Here is a 12763-nt window from a genome sequence, read left to right as displayed (position 1 = left end):
AGTTTGTCCATCTTCCCCTCTCGACGTGTCTTCTGTGTTGTGGGTCGCAGAAGGTCTATGTGGCCTATTTACACTTCTTTCCTGGGTTTCCCTCATTTGGTGACGAGGTTGTTACCAACCTGAGGTCGTTTTGGACTAGTTTCATGGTCACGGGGTTGTGTGCATAGGATGGGATTCTGGATGACACATTCACAGATCTCTGGCATTAGGCTACCCTGTGAGTTCCTGGAGTCAAATATTAGGTTCCCTCTTTACTCTGGGACTTGAGGTGAAGATGGTATGATCCTCATTCTACCCTTGGGAGGATGTCAGTATCCAGCAAGTGAGGTTTTGGATGTAGTTGACTTACCAAGTATAGTCTGTCACACCCTAGGCACTCTACACCATAGGACACATCCTCACTTGTCCACTTTCCATTGTGGGATTCAGTGACTCTAATTTCTATTTAAGATCACATTGCGGATGTGCTCCCTTCATGTTCTGCCATGTATTATCTTCCTGATCATGTCGATGTTCCTGGCAAACAGATACCTGGCTCAAATGTGGTGCAATGCTCTTCTCAGATCCTCTGAACTTTTCCTCTCATTCTGGGGGATACACCTGTGCTTCTCTCGCACCAGTCTCTTCTCCATTTCAATCTGGGATCTTGTGAGTGGAGGGAGAGTACCTTATCAGAAGTTATTATTTCCTAAATGAAAATATATTTCCAATAGGTACTTCCCTCTGAGAGAACACTTCCCACCTGTCCTCCCCACAATCTTCCAGTGCTAATGTCTTCTGCTAAACTTCGAATTGAGTTTGTTAGTGGTGCTTAGAGGGAGTAACATGCGTCACATGATAGTAGTGCTCTCCTATTGGTGGAGAGGTGATGCATGATTTTTTGCATGAGCGACATGTTGGAACTTTGGATTCCAACAGAGGGATGATGAAGGCTTGTGGCATGCATTTCTGAAAAATTTTGCATACAGAGGGCAGGACAAAACGAGAAAAGCTTATCTTGTGAGAGAAGGAAAGTACCTATTGGAAATACATTTTCATTTAGGAAAATCATAACTTTTATAAATTTGTGATTATGGTTATAATTTTTGTTTCATTAATTTTTGTAGCAGGGTCCCTACTTTATTTTAAAATTCATAATTTTTTAATACTCTTGTTTACATTTTATGTTATACTTCTTTAAAGTATATGCTTTACCTTTAGAAACTGTTGCATGTTTATGCATCGATATGTAGTGCCATCCATTGGGTAGAAAAGATATTTAAGTACATGCATGATGTGTTTACCATTTATATTGTACCTGTATATACATGGAATTTTATCAGAATATCAAAAGCGTATATCCACAGACCAGTCAAGTAAACTGGAGAAAATTTTGTAGTGATAATCCAATATGTCTAGCCACTATCCCCACTGACGCGATCCGGTAGGTAGTAGATGAAAAAGTTGCTGTTTTTGAAATTTTTGAATTGTTATATCGGAAATGTTAGCAACTTTCTTAGTGTATTATTAGTATATATGCGCATAATATATTGTAACCAATGCTTTGAATGGTCAGGAATTTGATAGGGTGGTTTTTTGTCATATGAATTATTTGAAATCCTTGTCGGTCCCTACAATTAAGTACTACCATACTTAAAATAGGTATAAAATATAAATACAAGTAATCCACAAATGTTTCAGTGATTGCAATGTAAAAATCATTGAATGTAAGATTTACAAATACTTAAGTTTAATTGAATGAGATTTTATTAATAAGCAAGGTTTCAAAACTGTGTTGGATAATATTGGTAATTTTAAAATTCAGTGTTTGTAATCACTAATTGTAAAGGATGAATAAAAATAATAACTTTCCAAGTAATACTTAAAATATATATACATGTTATGAATAACCTTTGAAGGTACATAAAGTTCCCTGTTGATACAGAGTTTAGTGGATATTTCAGGAATGCCACATGCCCCTACCAATGTCACAGTGAACACAAGTGCTTCCACTGCTACCCTCTCTTGGCTTCCAGCATATGATGGGAGATACCCACAGTCATATATTATTTGGTAAGTTAATGTTTTTGCTAAATTGATATATTAATTTTATGCCAGTTGCAAAATTTACAAGATATTTTCAGTTATTCCTTGTGTTTTACACTGTATACTGATCAGTAGTTTTAAATTTTAAATTTCTGCCTGTCCGTTTTCTAGTTTTTATTATTTGTCCTACTGGTGAAATTATTTATGTGTAAATTTAAACAATCATAATTAACTTAATATTTTAAGTGAGAACATTGTTTATTCTGCTAAACATCTAGGAAGGGCATTTTTGACAATTTTATGTGAAAGTAATGAATGTACTTGAGTAATATGTAAATAGAATAACAAATTTAAGGTACCTATGGGAATGAATCAAGAATATTCTAGAGAACTTATCAATATTCTTATTCAGAATAGCAGGTTCTTTGTGATAGAGCATATTAATTCCGTTTTCTGATAAAAAAATTAATTTGTCAAAATTAAAAAACAAACATGTTGACATACAATTTATTGGCTACAGAGAAAACATAAATATGCCTTTACTAATCTTATACATAAATATTTTTAAGTAAGTTTATTATGTTTATGTGTGTATTGTTTGTGGTACCTTTGAAGTTTAAGACATGTATAAACTATTCAGAAACATTACACATTATGCTAGGAATACTGCTGAACCATACAATATTTAGTGTCGGAATACTTGAGTTAGTACTTACACTTTTGATATCTCAGAGTGAATATGCACATGCTTCAGAGTACTTTTAAGATATTTCTGTAATGTTATTTCATTGGGTGGGTTTTCTTAGATTATTTGGTTATAATGATGCAAATTCTGATATACCTATCCTCTCTCACACAGTAGCTTTTCTCAACAACTACTGCCCTCTATATGCACAAAATTTTGCTCACCACTAGCCTTGTTCTTCCACATGTTTGCATGTTTTACAGCTGCATCACAGCATGTAAATGAACTTGCAACAACCCTCCACTAATAGGAATGCAACACTCCTCCTAGTGCAGCTGAATCCCTCTATAATGTAGAATCCAATCTTCACTTCTCGATTTGGTTCACTATAATGCAGAGGTGTTTTGATTTCGTTCGTTTTTACTTCATTTTTTATATTTTGCCTATTTGTTCAATAAATGAATTAGTTGTTTTTGCATTATTCCGTGATAATTTGTGGGTTGAATTTGTTTTATCCACTCAAGTTTCTATCAAACGACCTGATATGGCTCTTTTACCAGGGCCAGATGTACCACTCCTTTGTGTGTCTGGTGTGCATGCTGATCTTTTGGACAGCCTTTTCTTACCTCATTCCTTTGCTGTGAAGTCAAGGGCTACACCAATGAATGTTTCCACGTTTTTTGTCAACCATTCCTTGATATAATTTCCCAGGTATGATACCTTTTGTATGCTTACTAGTTTACCATTCCTATATGGATTTCAGGATCCATGCTGTTTAGTTCATACCCCCAGTTACATTCTGGGCTCTGCATTTTATCTTGGACTCTCAAACCTTTGTGTCTTTCATTCAGGCATGGGTATCACACCCTGAAAATGTACTGTACTTTTTCCAGACTCAATTTACCCATTTGTGTCTATCCCTTCCCATTTTCTTTTTTACCCTTTTCTACACACCTCTCCTCAACATGTCAATCCACCAGCCCTCTGTGTGGTTTTGGGGAGAGAATCATACCCTCAGTTTCTTTCTCTTCCTTTGTACCTATATACTTGGCTCCTCCATTGGTGTGATCATCATGGTGGTGTGCTCTGTTTACTCTAGCGCATCTCCCTCCTCCAGTTCATCCTTGCCCTTTGTTTGGTGCCATATTAGCGAGTATCAGTGTTTTAGAATTTTTCTGCCTCGTTGGAGTCCATAATGGTACCTTCTTGTCGATTTTTCTCCTTGTTTTTTGACATTCCCAATCCTATGGCCCATTTCTGTGCCATGCATTCCTCCTTCCTCCCCTTTCCAAGTATCTTCTTTCCAGGTTTGGGTGCAAGTCGCTTTTCCTACATGCATTTGTCGTAGATATTTCGGTGATTCATGTGTGGATAGGACTCTCCCTTTCCTCTCAGACTTCTGCCTTAGGATCCCTTTTCTTCTCGCCAGTGTCTATCAGAATTGGTAGGGCTTCTTCTCAGTTGAAATGTTATCTTACTGGTCAGTTACCCCTATCTGGAGTTCTATTCCTGGTTTTTGTAATTCGTTGTTACAACTGAGTAGACGTCGTGTAATTATTCTCCAACCTAAGCCATTTCATTTATCATCCTCATTCTGCTATGGAGTCGTTGTTTTTTTCACCCTTTGGTCTCAGATGCTTCCTTTCACATGCCTATATTATTCCCCTGTATCTGTGCTTTAGCTCACTCATCTTTGCCTATCTTCTACGTTAACACTGTCTGCAGTTTTCTTCATTACATGAATGACTGGTTGCCTTTGCACGTTTTTCTTTTGAGAAAGTTCCACATGTGGATTGGCTTGTTTAGTTGGAGAAGTCCTTTCTTGTACTGACCCAATGTCTCATCCTTTCTTAGGTTTTTTTCAACTCCTTCCTTAGTCAGGCCCAGCCTTCTCCTTTTTTGTTGCATTTGCTGAAGCTAATGGTTATCAATGCTGAATCCTCTCTTTTATTTGCTGCTAATGAGGTTCTATCACTTTTGAGGACTTCTTCACTTTGGTCGTGCCCCTTACACAATATTCTGTGGTTATTGCATGATTTAAGAAATATTGTTCAGGATCCCTCAGATTCTATTTTCATTCTCCCTCCCTCTCTACAGGTCGTTTTTTTCTGGTGGCTCTACAAGGACACCACCATGGTTGGCATTCTTCTTCCATCTCCCTGTCCCATGTTGTACCTTTTACCAGATACATTTCATGGGTTTTGGGGATATATGAAATTTCATGAGGTCACTGGTTAGGTCAAGGTTCCACATCACTGTTTTGGATCTTCTTGTAGTTCATTGAGTGTTGGATCATTTCCTTCCTTTAGTACAGACCATGTTGGTCATGACTCATTTTGACTCTTCAACTGTTGTTTCTTCCAACTATTTACTATGGAGCACCCATTCCTCTTCACTTTGTTTTCGAATGTTTGTTCTCCTCTTCTGGGTTCACTCGTTGCACATTCACCTGTTTGATTTTCACATTCTGGGTGCTATCATTCTTTTTGTGGATCAGTTATCTCATTCCAACAAGATTATCCCCAAAAGTGTTCCTCAGGTATTCTTGTAGTTATGCTCCCAATGGGGTGCTTCTCTACTGATCAAACTTGCCACCCTCATCAAGGCTGCACTCCCTCTTTTTTTATATCTGGTAATGAATGCCTTCAGTTTGGGCTGGACTGATAGCTACCCTCATATCATTTCTCCTTTCCTAAGTTTTGTCTGTCATTTAAGCTACTCCATATTGTGTCCTTCTCATTGCCCATTTATGACCTGCACAACTTTTCTTCCCTGTTGTTCCACAGCTTCATCCATTTCCTCCTTTCTCCTCTGGTATTATTTATTGGTGTTTCACTCTGGTTTCACAACTGACTTTTGTCTGCCCTTCTTTCTTGGTGGTCTATAAGAGACAATGGCATATTCTGCCATTGGCTTCTGCACCATGGTTACTTGCCTTCAAGTCCTTGTATACCTCACCATTCCATATTTCACTTGGCTGCTTGTGTTAACTGTTACTGACCACACGGTGGTCTCATGCTCTACCTTCCCTTTTTTCCCCATTCCCACCACGTTTATTCCTGTCATGTCATATCCCTCTTGTTTTCATCCTTTTTGTTTCCCCCTTTCTTTTTTTCCTCTGCTCCTTCAATAATGAGATTTCAATGTCATTTTTAATGCCCTTACCCTTGACTACCTATTCCTCATCCCACCTACTTACTCATTTTTGTCAGTGGTTGTCATAGGTCAGATGTGTTCACTCTTGACCTATCATGTATCTATTGCAATAATGTTTTCCCTCGAAGAGCTTGGCAGGCTCATGAGAGAATCATCACTTTTACACCAGTATTCCTCCTTTATATTCCTGTTATGTTCCAGATCATCTCCTCTGCCTGATTCATGTTCTCTAATGTTAATTTGAATGCAATTCTTCCTAACTCAGTTCCAGTTCCCATTTACTTTTTCATTGGAATCTGTCTTCCACTCGTGACATTTCCCCTGTGACTGTTACTAGTTGGATTTGCCAACTCATTCAGTTGGCTTATTCTTCTTTGTCTTTAGTTTCCCATCATATATTTGTTATCTCTGCCTGCTATATCTGTCGTCTCACCTTATCCCTGGCTGTTTTCTTTTTGTCGTCTGTTGATGGAGATCTTCCAGGCCGGCAGGTGGACCACAAGGCACACTTTTTTTCACACATTATTTACATTTGGCCATCTCCTCCTTCTCTGGAAACTGATTGCTTCCCTTTGCCATGCTACAAACCTTGGTTCAACTTTGAGTAGGTAAGCTTTCTTTGTATTTATTTCCTTCTCCTAAAGTGGCCCTGTGCTTTATATAGGATCCTGCTCTGTGGTGAGTGATACCTCTCCAGATATACTTTTCAGCTGGGGAGCTCCCATTCTACTAACTCCTGTTTGTCAGTTCCCAAGTGGTCTGTGTTAGATATACACGGGTGCTTAAATTAATGCAAATGTTATGATTTAGATGGTTTTAGTAGTACAGTGTGAGTGTTAAATTTATTTTTTTTTAGATGTACTAGTTTAGTGCAGGTTTTTTTATGTAACTGTCTACCAATCAAACATTGTGTAATTCAATTGTTGTATTATTGTGCCACATTACCAGAATCTTCTAAGTTTTTTCATTGTTTTGAGTTTTATTGCATCATAATATCTCGTAGTGTGTTGAAAGTTCTGTATCTCTGTCAGGCTATAAATACATGTTCAAAATGTAGTTCAAGTTAAGTTAGTTAGATAGAGAGGTAGATCTAAACTGCATGATTATGAGTTAGCCATAAAGATCATATAGTGGTGCTTTTTTAAGTGGAATTATCACAGATTGTATTGTAACAACAGAGTAGAGAATAATAATTTGGCTTGTAAATTGTGTTCTAAAGTAACTAAACCAATCTGTGTGAACTTTGACAAAAAAGATAATTATTTAAAGGTCTGGATAGAACTGTGGTGATCAACAGTAGAAAGAACATTTGTATACAAGTTTAACTTGTTTTTATATATTATTTTAAAACAAGTGAATTGTGTACTGTTTGTTTTTTGTTGAAATTTATCACCAACAAGTTACAGACACCTACTGTAAAGAATCTGGCCCATACATACCTACAAAACCTGACAGTCTCGTTTTGGATGCGAGGTGGACCAGCCACCAAAATCTGTACTGTAAATCCTTTAAACTCTGTTGCACCCACTGTTGAGATGGGGTGTTCCGCAAGACCAATAGTAGGTTCATCATTATGGTATGTTGCATCATAAGTATGCCCATACCAACTCATGGACTATCAAAAGTAAACAAGTGGATGGATTTCTGCCCATCCATCTATTTCTGATTGCATACATTGGGTTTCGCCACCTTTTAAAAAATAGGGTTCTGTAGTCACCCATTGCATTTTCTTAGGAATTTTTACCATTTACGAGCTCCCACCTACTGGGGTGCTGCACCACGAAGGATTCCTCCTGAATGTGCTCAATCCTACTCAGTTGAGAGTACAGCAGTGGTGTTATGCTGGTATAGATGGCATGTACTCTCCTCCCACCTTGAATGTGATGTACAATTCCAGATGCTGCCTGATGATAGACTGGATGATTGTGCCACATGTAGTTCACCCCTCTGGCTGGGAACTTTCCTCCTACCACCACCACCTGAATGTCAGTTTCTGGATGTGCTTGTGTTGGTTTGAGCTGAACCAGCCACCTTAAGTCCTCACACATGTGGTTGGTCGGGAACACTACTCCTACCATGGACTGGATGATACATTCTCTACACCACATAGATTTGGACTGAGGTTGAACCTTTATGTTGCATTCCACCTTCCTACCATTGCCTAGATATTGGGTTCCTTGGTTGCTAGTGTTGGTTGTGTAGTGCACTTGCACATATTTGTACTGACCTGGGTTTTTGGAACAGAAGTCCTCTTTCCCTTCTGGTTCCTGGGTCTGAGATGAATACAGTAGGGACCCTCCTTCTACCATGGCCTGGACAATTCATTCCCAGTGATGTGTTTCTTTTTTTGCCAATTTTGCAACACATCTTCATGATGGGCGAAGGAGTATACCTGGTACAGATGTGGTGCAGTCTCCCATGGGTGTGGTCCTCTACACAGAGATATCACATTACATGGTCTCTCTTTGAATGCTTTTCGAAAGGTGCTCATCTAGGCAACTTTGCACCAGTCCCTCCACCATATCAATGTGCCATTCTAGTGATTCCATTGTACCCAATCTCAAAGTGAAGATTGGGATTTACAATATAGAGGGAGTCAGGTGTGCTAGGAGGGTGTGTCACACACTTATTGGAGGAGGGTTGTCACATGCTCATTTGCATGTGACAATGCAACTGTAACACGTGTAAACACATGGATGTAGGTGAGAGCACAAGGTTAGTGGCACGCAAAAATGTGTGAATATAGAAGGCATAGTTGTCAAGAAAAGCTATTATGTGAGAGGAGGTATGTGTCGGAAAATGTTAACATCTGGTTCACATGGAGATCACAAAGATTTATTCACTAATGGTACTATGACTAACATATAAATAAGTTACTTGTACAATTTAACAGCTATTTGAACAAGTAACTGAATATGTGAGATAACTAAAACAGTTCTGAATACTTCACTTTATCTAGAACTCAACTAACTGAAAACTGACTAGGTGCTTCATTGCTTCTTGTATTTATAATGTAGCTTTGTTTGTAGACAATTTGTAAAGTCTCTCAATCACTAATATTCATGAACATTATAGGTATTGTAAGACTACTTTTATAACCTTTACATGATCTTAATTATGCACTCTTTAGCTAACATAGAAATTAATGCATTGAAAATATAGCTTACTACAGTATTGGTTTATGTTTTGTCTGCATAGTATTAAGTACTCAATAACTATTACAAATAATTTTTATATTTGTTCTGTGTGTAAAAGTGCTCTATAACTAATATGTGTGTTCATTAGATAATACTTAGAAACTGTTGGTTAAGCCTTCATTTTACACACAACAGAATATTTTACATATAGAGGTAAAATGTTAATATCTAATGTGTATGCATGAGTTTCAAAATACCTCTAAGGCTATTATATAGCTAAGTATTTTATATGCTGGAAAATTAGTGAGGGCTAGTAGGTAAATACAATTTCTTTAAATCATAAATGTTTAATTAATAAAAATCCTATGTATATGTGTGTCCATTAGTAATGAATATATTTTCTTACTATGCACACAATTTTTTAAACTTTAGACCATTTTGTTACAGAATGCAATCTCATTTCACGACTTGCCTACACACATATACTTGCTTAGTATCACTATATAACAGTTTTATGAGTGTATTTAGGGGTTTGCCAAGGTGAACTGAAAACTTTTAATGTTGAGAGTAATGATCAGTGCATTGCAATGACATATATTGTTGCTATTTTGAGAGAAAACACACAGATGTTCTAGGAATATAACACAATGAGCAATACCAAAATGACATTAATTTCTTCACAGTATATACTACTGTTTACATATTAATTGAATTAAGGAACAATAACTGGAGAGGTATTTTTATTATTAAAAATCCTCAGTAATTATTTTATTGTGTGTACCTTCTTTTGCTATTATTTTTCACCTGATTTTAAACATATATATATATATGTAATGGAAACAAAAAGTCATCATTTGACTGAAATATTATCCAAAGTATTTTTAATTAAATTTTAACAACCAATTTTGTAATGTAACTAATGCATAAATAATCCATAGTCCTGTATCATATAATAATACATTTATGGTTTTGTGAATGCATTGATATTTATTGTGTGTGTATAAAACTATTATTTAAATGCTCAGTATCATTTGGGAAGTTTCTCTGGCTACACATACATTAATGAAATTATTTGCAAAAACTGATAATTAATTTGTACAACACAATATATCAATTTCTAAAATTTCAAATACCATTTATTTGTTAACGTATGGACATTGTAGTCTAAAATATGTCAGTCATACTTCCAATCCTTTACATTTAAGAACTAATTTATGTCATTCAGAATGTAATAAAGGCCTACCACATTCTATTGAAATAGATCACCATAATTCACATGCTTTGGCAAGTATGTTTAAAAATCACTATTCTAGGTAAAGTAAATGATGATAATATATCAGGGAAGTTTATTTATTTTGAAAAAATACTTATCCTTATGGTCTTAACAAAAATTGCCCAAATAAAACTGCAGGTGTCTTTCCTTTGATACAAGTTGATTTATTTTTTTTCAAATTAATTCATTTAATATACAAAACAGAATTGGGGTAAGGGTCTTAAAAATAATACTTGGGTTGATTTTAGTGATCTATGTAATTTTTGGTAATGTTTTTACAATAAGAATAGTATATATAGTTTCCTTTTATACATGTACCATTTTTAAACAAATTTAAAATTGAGGATTTTCAAAATATTTTTAAGACATGTTCATTAATGCCATGTATGGATACTCTTACTGCTTTTGCTGCTGAAGTCTTATCTGGAGATTGATTTTAAACAGTCTTAAATTATCTATTGTTACCTTTAACTTCCCACAGTAAGTTAAAATATAACATACTTGTTGGTTCCTAACTTTATAAAACATTTATTAATTCTTTAACTCCTGATAATATTGATTCATTACCCTGTTTGTGTATGAAATATAATTTATATGATTTTTATCATCATATATTTACTGATGATTTAGTTGTAGATTAGGTATATTTTTAAAATCATAATGATTGATTATTTAAAAGGTTATTGGGTTATTATCATTAACAGAAAGGTCTTGGATTGTGTTTATAAACTACAGAATTTCTTCAATTCCTTCTTTAATTATCCTTGAATTTACTACTATATTTCCTAAGATACCTTTGGTGAACCTTATAAGAGTTTCATTCATTTTGAGAAGTTTTTTAAGAATGTAAAGTAATGTTCCATCCCTTCACTATAGAAGTTTGTAAACGTTTATTAAGATTTTGTATCTTTAATACCTTTTGACATTTCAACAATTCGAACTTGTTCATCATGTGCTAAGGACAAATATTTTCTGGTCATTACTTAGATTTGTATTTTTCTTTTGCAAATTGTACTGTTAATATAACCATTTGTGATAAGAGACATGATCATAAGTTTCATATATGTGGTCAGCGTTGTAGGTCTCGAGACCACCCTTCAGAAGGATTCGATCTCGAACTATTTGGGTCTCAGTGTTTTACAGCTCTCGAAAATATGACTGGCTAAGTTTAAAAGTTTTACCAGTATTTAGACCTACTCAGGATTTTTAAGTACTAAATATCGATTATGTAGCATTTCATATGAGGCACGGTGTAGCATCAAATATGTTTTACTAGTAAAACCCCTTGGTAGTTAGTACTATACCTTTGCAATGATGTTTATAGCACCTCCCTTATTTTTGCTTACATCACCAACTACCGTATTTCCTGTACGTTAATCTGCAGTTATAGCATACACTATTCAAAAATAATTGCTACTGTCACATCTGTGTTCATTTGTTAATTTTCCGTAGAAATTCTTTCTGAAGAAACTTCTGCGATACAAGTCCTTTCTTAAATAAAAGTAGTTTATTCTTTCTCATTTCAACTTTGCAATACACTTAATTTCCACAGTCACTTTAACTTAAACTCAAGCTATAATTCACAATGATTCACACACCTTGATACTCAGAAGGGTTTGCTGAGATGCAAAATCTATGACAAAGTTGCACCTTCGGCCATCCAGCTTCCCTGTCACATAGACACTATGTGTGCTTGCCATTTTACACTTAGCTGTTGGGACTTTCACAATGGGGGTTGGTGGGCATACCTCAACACCAACCACTACTGGTTTCCCAAAGCTGACTTATTGGTGGTATTCTTCTTACACTGGCTCCTCATATGTCCCTGCTCTCCACAGTTCCAACAACCTTTCTGGGTAACAGCGTTTCCTACTGTGGTATCTTCCCTGTTTTGAAGTTGCTAGCATTGGGCTCTCTTGTACCCAGGTTCATTACAGTGCCAGCAGAGTCCCTCAAACTTCTGCCTTTTCTGGCCTTTAATCCTGATGACTGTACCAACCTTGGTACCTCTGTGCTGGACTTAACGTAGGATTCAAATTCAAGAGCTCTGGCCATTGCATCCTGCATATTAGAGGGGTGTGCTTGCTTCACTTGTATCTTTAGTTGTGGACTGTCCAAGGCATTTACAAACTGATCCCTCAACAACAACTTGAGGAGATCGGGTGGTGCAGTTGGGTAGGCCTTGTGTGCCATACTTTCCAAGTCCTGTGCTAGCTCTTGCAGGCTCTCCCCTTTAGCACGGACTCTCGTCCTAACCCTAGCCCTGTAGACTTCTAACTGATTTTGGGTTCCATACCTGAGTTCTAGAGCCGCTACCAGTGCTCTATAGTTGTGCCTGTCGTCTGGCGACAACTGACCAAGTATTTCCAGTGGTTGTCCCTTCAAGCTCGTTGCCAGGTACACTGCCTTCTACTCCCCTATCCATCCATTCATTTCTGCCAGGAGCTCAAATTGTGCTCTATATGCTTCCCATGGTGCATTCCCATC

The 12763-nt window shown here is 36.4% G+C and overlaps 1 protein-coding gene across 1 annotated transcript in view; it reads left to right on the top strand.

Annotated features, from left to right (window-relative positions):
- LOC106470306 (protein turtle-like) overlaps nucleotides 1–12763 on the top strand; it is a gene marked incomplete at its 5' end in the record, with an annotated part of 95193 nt that overhangs the window by 60850 nt on the left and 21580 nt on the right. Inside the window, one exon of the mRNA XM_013930852.2 lies at nucleotides 1925–2052. Coding sequence (XP_013786306.2) covers nucleotides 1925–2052 — 128 coding nt within the window. The remainder of the gene's footprint in view (nucleotides 1–1924; nucleotides 2053–12763) is intronic.

The sequence above is a fragment of the Limulus polyphemus genome, unplaced genomic scaffold (assembly GCF_000517525.1).
Source record: "Limulus polyphemus unplaced genomic scaffold, Limulus_polyphemus-2.1.2 Scaffold3933, whole genome shotgun sequence".
NCBI lineage: Eukaryota > Metazoa > Arthropoda > Merostomata > Xiphosura > Limulidae > Limulus > Limulus polyphemus.
This window is presented reverse-complemented; position numbering and strand designations above follow the sequence as displayed.